Source organism: Salvelinus fontinalis, chromosome 22, assembly GCF_029448725.1.
Source record: "Salvelinus fontinalis isolate EN_2023a chromosome 22, ASM2944872v1, whole genome shotgun sequence".
Taxonomy (NCBI): domain Eukaryota; kingdom Metazoa; phylum Chordata; class Actinopteri; order Salmoniformes; family Salmonidae; genus Salvelinus; species Salvelinus fontinalis.
The window spans coordinates 10315424-10324746 of NC_074686.1; the positions used below are offsets into that span (position 1 = coordinate 10315424).

At 38.6% G+C, this 9323-nt stretch overlaps 1 protein-coding gene across 1 annotated transcript; it reads left to right on the forward strand.

Annotated features, from left to right (window-relative positions):
• Window positions 1-6456: 6456 nt before the first annotated feature.
• LOC129820367 (oocyte zinc finger protein XlCOF6.1-like) lies at window positions 6457-8298 on the forward strand. The gene is made up of 2 exons (XM_055877435.1): window positions 6457-6782; window positions 6950-8298. The coding sequence occupies exons 1-2, from the start codon at window positions 6596-6598 to the stop codon at window positions 7846-7848; spliced, it is 1086 nt and encodes a 361-aa protein (XP_055733410.1). The 5' UTR covers window positions 6457-6595; the 3' UTR covers window positions 7849-8298.
• Window positions 8299-9323: the final 1025 nt, after the last annotated feature.

Here is a 9323-nt window from a genome sequence, read left to right on the forward strand (position 1 = left end):
ACGTATTTGCCAGAGCCAAAGCGGTAAATGGTGTACTCGAATATCAAAGCGAAAGTGAAAATGTACAGCCAGGCGTGGTAAAGAATAATACAAATATATACTTTTAAAATCGCTTACCATATAAACTGCTGCGGTGTACTATCATAATAGTCTACTTGTTGTAATTGCATTATAGCATTTGTAGTCTACTTTTATGCGCGTTCCTTCATACATTGTGTCGACGACTGGAAAGCTATTGCGCACTTACATGCCAGGCACGGTGCAATAACACACATTTGTAAGGAAACCGATCAAATACATCAATTAGCGTTTGTACTTTGCTTAGAATAGCCAGACATAACATGATCTACTTTTTTTTTTAAATCACAAAGTTAAAGATGTGCAAAGAAGATTTATGTTTGTAATGTGTTTGCAATTTTACAGTAGCCTATATACTGATATTGACTATTGCAATTTTACACACATTTGTTTTGCAGCAGCTACTCTTCCTGTAGTCCACAATAAAACAAAACAATTTCAGATGTTATTGCGTGTGTAGCGAAATGCTAGAAGCAAAGCGGCAATGTCTGTCAGCACCATCTTGCCTCTTCATTCTCTTCAATTTATGTATTCTGTTGTACATTTCATTGTTTTACTGTTACAGTGGATGTTACTGTATGGAGAGGCATCTTTAAGGTAATTGTATCATTCTTCAGGGATTATAACTAGACTTGTACTAGATCAGGGTTATATAAACCTAGCCGTATATGTTGATATGTTTTTATATCCCTGGCCAATCAATGATATACTCATATTTTTTGTAATATTTCAAAAGATTTATAGACAAACATTGCAAATACCCAAATAAGCCAGTGAATGGTTTTGAAATGGGCCCTAGATTGAAATAAAAATCATAACAAATTATATTTTAAGTAATATTTTGATTAACTTAAAAGCATACTTTCTCTATAACACATTTGTGTGTTTCATGAGTGTTTTTACCGTATTGTATATCTTGTTTTAAGATCCTGCAAATATATGTACAAATTATGTTGTTTAATATTGTAGAGCATTGTTAATACTTGGGGTATTTGTAATATCATTTGTTATGATTTTTATTTCAACCTAGGGCCCATTTCATAACCGTTCACTGGGTTACCAGGCTAAGACAAAGCTACACTATTGAATTAATATGCAGTGGAGTTTCTTTTAATATCACATTTTAAACATTGATTTATGGAGAACACAAATAATTACAACATGCAGCCTTGAAGGTCAAGACAAATATTTTTTCTCTTATGCCAGAAACCTAGTCAGTGTTTTTTAATGAATATGGTCTCTATGTGTGAGGGTTCAAAATGTACTTTGTCATAGTTTTGCTCTTTGAGACACTTTCAACGGTGAACAGCGGTAAGCATGATTTCACTTCAAGAAGTATTCAGACCCCTTGACTTTTTTCATATTTTGTTACGTTACAGCCTTATTCTAAAATGGATAAAAAATATACAAAAATTCTCAGCAATCTAAACACAATATCCCATAATGACAAAGGGAAAACGTGTTTTTAGAAATTTCAGCAAATCTATTAAACATAAAAAACAAATAACTTATTTACGTAAGTATTCAGACCCTTTGCTATGAGACTAGAAATTGAGCTCAGGTGCATCCTGTTTCCATTGATCATCCTTGAGATGTTTCTACAACTTGATTGGAGTCCACCTGTGGTAAATTAAATTGATTGGACATGATTTAGAAAGGCACACACCTGTCTATATTAGGTCCCACAGTTGACAATGCATGTCAGAGCAAAAACCAGCCATGAGGTCGAAGGAATTGTCCGTAGAGCACCGAGACAGGATTGTGTTGAGGCACAGATCTGGGGAAGGGTACCAAAACATTTCTGCAGCATTGAAGGTCCCCAAGAACATAATGGCCTCCATCATTCTTAAATGGAAGAAGTTTTGAACCACCAAGACTCTTCCTAGAGCTGGCTGCCTGGCCAAACTGAACAATCGGGGGAGAAGGGCTTTGGTCAGGGAGATGACCAAGAACCCGATGGTCACTCTGACAGAGCTCTAGAGTTCCTCTGTGGAGATGGGAGAACCTTCCAGAAGGACTAACATCTTTGCATCACTCCACCAATCAGGTCTTTATGGTAGAGTGGCCAGACGGAAGCCACTCCTCAGTATAAGGCACATGATATCCCGCTTGGAGTTTGCCAAAAGGCACCTAAAGACTCTCAGACCATGAGAAACAAGATTTTCTGGTCGGATGAAACCAAGATTGAACTCTTTGGCCTAAATGCCAAGCGTCACGTCTGGAGGAAACCTGGCACCATCCCTACGGGGAAGCATGTTGGTGTCAGAATCATGCTGTGGGGATGTTTTTCAGCGGCAGGGAATGGGAGACTAGTCAGGATCAAGGGAAAGATTAACGGAGAAAAGTACAGAGAGATCCTTGATGAAAACCTGCTCAGGACAATGCCACAAGGGTGTGCAAAGCTGTCATCAAGGCAAAGCATTTCTACTTTGAAGAATCTCAAATATATAATATATTTTGATTTGTTTAAAACATTTTGGTTACAACATGATTCCATATGTGTTATTTCATAGTTTTGATGTCTTCACTATTCTACAATGTAGAAAATAGTAAAAATAAAGAAAAACCCTTGAATGAGTAGGTGTGTCCAAACTTTTGACTGGTACTGTATGTGTTTTAACTGTTAAGTGTTGCATTATCCATGTGTCTCTTTTTATTGTAGCCTATTGCTAGGTTTGGGCAACTTGTCCAGGCAGTTATTGTAAATAAAAACTGGGTCCAAGGAAAGAAATCATTAAGCTGTGTTGCCTGTGGAGAAGGGAACTTAAACTAACATATATGGACTCACACAAGAGAAAAAACATTTAGCTGTGGTGACTGCTGAAAAAGCTTCAATCACAAGGGTCCCCTGAATGATACTGACTCACGCAATGTTAGCCAGTGAACAATTCCTGGTCAGTTGTTTTGGAATGTCTCTCAGGGTGATGGAAAAAAATTGGTCAGACTGATGTTATTGATAACATGAAAGAATATTCTATACATTCCAGGAGAGGTCTGCTTGTATTTGTCTAAGAGTATTTCTCATCCATTTTCACGTAATGCTGTTCATTCATGATGTACAATAAAGTGCAAACTCTTTATGTGCAGTGCAGTTGTTCAGTTCCAATTAAATTACATTCACTTTAATTGCTTCTTTAACATTCATCCATTATTTCAGTTCAGGCAAAATGATGATCCTTTGTTCGATTAGATTTATTTGAACATTTAAAAACACACTACAACCTCCCCTGGATACAATGCATTTAAAAACACTACAACCACACCTGGATACAATGCATTTAAAAACACACTACAACCTCCCCTAGATACAATGCATTTAAAAACACTACAACCACACCTGGATACAATGCATTTAAAAACACACTACAACCTCCCCTGGATACAATGCATTTAAAAGCACACTACAACCTCCCCTGGATACAATGCATTTAAAAACACTACAACCTCCCCTGGATACAATGCATTTAAAAGCACACTACAACCACACCTGGATACAATGCATTTAAAAGCACACTACAACCTCCCCTAGATACAATGCATTTAAAAACACTACAACCACACCTGGATACAATGCATTTAAAAACACTACAACCACACCTGGATACAATGCATTTAAAAACACACTACAACCTCCCCTGGATACAATGCATTTAAAAACACTACAACCACACCTGGATACAATGCATTTAAAAACACTACAACCACACCTGGATACAATGCATTTAAAAACACTACAACCTCCCCTGGATACAATGCATTTAAAAACACTACAACCTCCCCTGGATACAATGCATTTAAAAACACTACAACCACACCTGGATACAATGTATTGAAATTCATAGAGGATGACATAAAAATAAAATCTATTCATAATAAAAAAATAAAAAAGCATTTCCATTGTGGCCCTTTTGAGGGAAGTTATAGAAATGTATTTATTGATGTCTGCATATGTTTTTGCCACATTTATTATATATTACAGACACCTTAATTCATACTTTTAAATTATGTATTATGTGAGCTAAAGATTAAATAAAAAATGTAAGAATATATAAAAACATTTTCCTTAAAGAATTATTTTATTTCTAATGTTACTGTCCCCACTACAACAAAAAAACAGCTTAAATACATATAATTGTGTCCTTTAATTGAAATACTGTAGAATTCCATTAATTCCTATGGGGGACTGTTCCTACTGGGGAGTACCAATATGTCCGACCGGGAGCTTCAAAGCCTCTCAATGGCCAATACATAGCATTAGCAATTCAAGGTTTATATTTACTGAACAAAAGTATAAACGCGTGATACATCGTGATACATCAGAGAGAGTGTATTTTGTTACAAAATACAGCACTGAAGCAGAGAACATTAAAAGAATCATTAAAAATTATTGGGGAATCATCCAAAGTGATATGCTACTACGCCAAGTCTTCCCCAAGCCACCAGTCATAAGCTTTAAAAGATGTCCCACCCTTAACGACAAATTAGTCCACAGCTATCTTCCTGGTGACTCTCAAAAAACTTGGCTTGACCACAAACCCAAGGAATCTTTTAAATGTAACCAGTGCAACCATTGCAGAAATATTGCACAGAAAAAGTATTTTGTTGACACAGCTTCTAAAATGGAGTATTACGTCAAGCATTTAATTAACTGCAAAACCACGCATGTCATCTATAGATTGGAATGTCCACAGTGCAAGGTGTTCTACATTGGACAGACAAAGAGACGCCTTCAAGACCGTTTAGCGGAACACAAGTACGCCATACGGGTAGGCAATGAAGACTACCCAATGGCAAGGCTCTACAAGTCCTTACACCATGGCAACCCTGCCTCCCTATAAGCTATGGGTATTGATCATGTTCCGGCCTCAATTAGAAAAGGGAGCCGTCGTAAACAGTTAAACCAAAGGGAAAGTTTTTGGATTTACAAGCAACAGGCCACTAAGTACCCTGGTTTAAATTAAGATATGGATTTCTCACCCTTCCTGTAGGGTCGTGATAGGTCCATTTGCTGTCATCTAGTGGACATTTTGCTCAATTTCCCTCAGCTATGTTAATACTGTTGTTCATGTTTGCTGTGTTCTAGTGTACTATGGAATATATTGCTTTCTTATTCTTGACAATTCTCCCAGTCATATTTAAGGTTAGAACTACCTTTCTAGGCGTTCTGATACTTCTAGCTTGGAGTTGAATTTTTTTGATAACATAGTTACAGTGTTTCACTTTTTAATGTGTATAGTATTGCTTACTAGGTGTGTCCAATCAATTTTGTAATCACTACCTCTTCAAATTAGGGCTAATTGGAAAAGATGTTCAAAAGAGGACATTGTATTATTTCCTTGTACTCCCTGATGAAGGCCATCCAGCCAAAACGTGTCGGATTTTTAAAACTTTTTTTCTATTGAACATGCCATACAAATAAAGGCATTTTAATTAATTATATGAAGTGCCTTGGTCCTCCTTTCTTTTTGATGACCAATTTACCCCTTTTACCAAAGAGCACCTTCTGTCTACCAAAATGTACTATTGTGTACCTTAGTAGGGCTTCCCTTCCTCCTCTTGCAACATGTAAAGTGTTGGTCCCATGTTTCCTGAGTTGAAATACAATATACAAGAAATGTTCCATATGCACAAAAAGCCTATTTCTCTGAAATGTTGTGCACAAATTTGTTTACAACCCTGTTTGTGAGCATTTCTCCTTTGCCAATATAACCCATCCACCTGACAAGTGTGGCATATCAAGAAGCTGATTAAACAGTGTAATCATTACACAGGTGCACCTTGTGCTGGGTACAATAAAAGGGCACTCTAAAATGTGCAGTTTTGTCATACAAGTTTTGAGGGAACATGCAATTTGCATGCTAACTGCAGGATTGTCCATCAGAGCTGTTGCCAGAGAATTGAATGTTATTTTCTGTACCATAAGCCGCCTCCAATGTCGTTTTTGAGAATTTGGCAGTACATCCAATCGGCCTCATAACAGCTGACCACATGTAACCCAGACACCCAGACACCTGATGAAACTGAGGAGTATTTATGTCTGTAATAAAGCCCTTTTGTGGGGTAAAACTCATTCTGATTGGCCTGGGAGGACATAGGCCCACCCACTGGGGAGCCAGGCCCACCAATGTCTGCGACCCTGCCCAGTCATGTGAAATCCATAGATTAGGGCCTAATGATTTTTTTTCAATTGACTGATTTCCGTATATGAACTGTAACTCAGTAAAATCGTTGAAATTGTTGTGTTTATATTTTTATTCAGTATAAATGATTGCTTTTTGCGCCGTATGTAATTCTCTGTATTAAAACTGCATCCACCTGGGGGCGCCAATTTGTGTTTCTGGGTTCGCCATACCCACTCATTAGAACGGAAGAAGAAGACAACACGGATGTAGAACTAGGAGAGGGAGTTTATTTTTTAATATTCCTTCCTCGTAGACGAATTGTAGACTAGATAGGTGAATACAACCTGAGAGGAACAGGCTCTTTTGACAATAATAATACCACAAGTCTTCTAAGCATGTCTAAATTACAGTCTTTGAATTCGTTTCTTTCTGAGTGTTTGACGGCGGCGACAGTGGAGATTTTGGGGGCAGTTGAGAAAGTCGTAGCTGAGTACCAGGAGGAGATCTCACGATCTAAAGAGGAGAATGATCGTCTACGGAAACTATTTGGGATTACACCGGGTATAAAACTATGTACAACAGGTTTGTGTGTAGATCCCATTTACTCACTTAATATACTGTTTAGGCTATCAGCGATTATTATTTCATTAACCTTTTAGGTTAGCTTTCACCATGCATGATTATTTTGTCGATTTTGCAAAAATCATGTGTACTCAGGCATGTCTGCGCCTATCATTTCTTCCATCCAGACTCCCAGCAGCTCTCTCTCCCTGTATCTGAAGAGGAGTTTCCCCCCGAGCAAAAACACTGTGAGCAGGAGTGGTGCCCTAGTCTGGGACAAGAGGAACCAGGGCGCATACTGATTAAAGAGGAACTGAGGACCAGCCAGGAGGAAGAGCAGTTTCAAGGGCCGGAGGGTAATACCATAGAGTTTATATTTAGTTCTCCCTGTGTGAAAAGTGAATGGGATCAGGAAGCCATCAGCCACTGCTCAGCTGTAATTAGTGACCAAGTTAACAGTCCACCATTGGATCCCGAACCACCATTGGGGGCATACTGTTCTAAACTCAGCACCATGTCTAAAAAATCTCACTGCTGCTGTGACTGCGGCAAAGTATTTGCTCTAAAAGCTGACCTTCAGAGGCATGTGACTCTCGCCAGGGAAAGACCCATTGAATGCCCCCACAACTCCACCAGTAAACTGAAGGCCCATGTCCCACTCTGTCACGGTGGGAACCCCTGCCTTGTTTGTGGCAAGACCTTTAAAAACAGAGCACATCTATCCCAGCACATGAGGATTCATACACGGGACAGGCCATTTAGCTGTGGTGACTGTGGAAAATGCTTCTATAGCAAGGGGCTGCTGAATGTGCATATACAGACTCATAAAGGAGAGAAACCATTTAGCTGTGGATACTGCGGGAAAAGCTTCTATCAGAAGGGGAACCTAACCCAACATGTACGTACTCACACAGGAGAGAAACCATTTAGCTGTGGTAGCTGCGGAAAGAAATTCAGTCGAAAAACACATTTGAACAGGCATATACTGACTCACACAGGTAAAAAACAGCATGGTTGTTCTGTGTGTGGTAGAAGATTCACTGGGAATGCTTACCTGCTGAAACATGTGGATAAAGTCCACAAATAACAAAAACAGAACCAAAACAGAATGGCGAAAGACAGTGAGGACACGGACATCTTACGTCAGAAGATGGGACTAAAAATGCAGGATGTGGACAAAACTCGTAGGAATGCAACACCACACTGGATCATTCATGCTGTTGGTTTCAAATGAATAGATATAGACTGTTTTAACATTAGCCTATTAACAATTAGATTGTTTTGGAATGTCTGAGCCATGGTGAAGAGAAAATGATCAGACTGATGTTAATACAGAAAACTTTTCAGAAAATTCTATCCTTGAATTTGAGTGTTTCTCTATCCAATTTGATGGTCTATTCTGACCTAATGCTGCTCATCCATGATATTGCAGCAACCTTAAAGTTAAAATCCATTGTGGTGAAACTTCCACGTACGTTTGTGATATAACAACAAAGATGTTACTTCAAACAACAGTTTTATGTTTTTCTCTGACTTCATTGCACGTGTGATAGAACAGCAGAGTATGTACTACTTATATTTTATTTTTATTATTTTTTTCAAAACAAAAATGATAACAAATGTGCCTGGGGTGATCAATGGTGCTGTTTGTTGAGGATTTCAGCTTTAACCCAACACCTAGCAACCTGGTCTAGAGCTTGGGACCTCTTGGCCCTAACGGTTAAGGTGTTGGCTTGACAGTTGCTAGACCTGGGTTCGAATCCCGGATGGGATTGCATCCCGGATGCAACCACCCAGATTTGCGACAATATCATTGCGTAGCAAAGGCTCTTATGCCCCTTTACACTCCTATGTAAACTATACACTCCTATGCGCGCACCTGTAACCAGTTCACTTGTTAAATACCTGGGGTGTATTTGTTACATCCAATGGAACGAAACAGTGAGGGACCTACTTAATTTGTCTAATAGAAACTCTTGTTTTCATTGCAAAACGGTTTCTTTGCAACAGACAAAACGTTTTGAAACAGAATCGGCCTAATGAATACACCCCTGGGTTCCTTTGTCATTTGTTTCAATTAGAACTGACAGCGTTTTAGCAACGTGACATTTTATAAAAATCTGTTCATATACACCCCCGGGAAAATGACACCTTTAAAATAAACATTTCTAATAATCTGACAAGCGAGCACTTAGATATTGTAATTCATATAATGCCTGGGATGTATAGTATGACGTTTGTGAAAATTCTATAGCAATATAGAGTGGGAAAGCAGCTGTGTGTTTGTACAATTAATAGACACTGCAATAAATAAAACCTAATAACAACAACTGTCCAGGACCAGAGTTTACGCAGACTGGTGCGCCATAGCCAATCAGAGCTATAGTAGGCCTATATGCAAATATGTCGTTTGCCAGGCCTGCCATCCTTCACTTTGAACTGGACTGTGTGTTTACATGTAGTAGCAACAGTGCGACTTTAGATCATTAGAACGTATTTGCCCAAAAGCCACAAAATACACCTGAATGGATTTCTCCAACTATGTAAATCCCACAGGAGTCC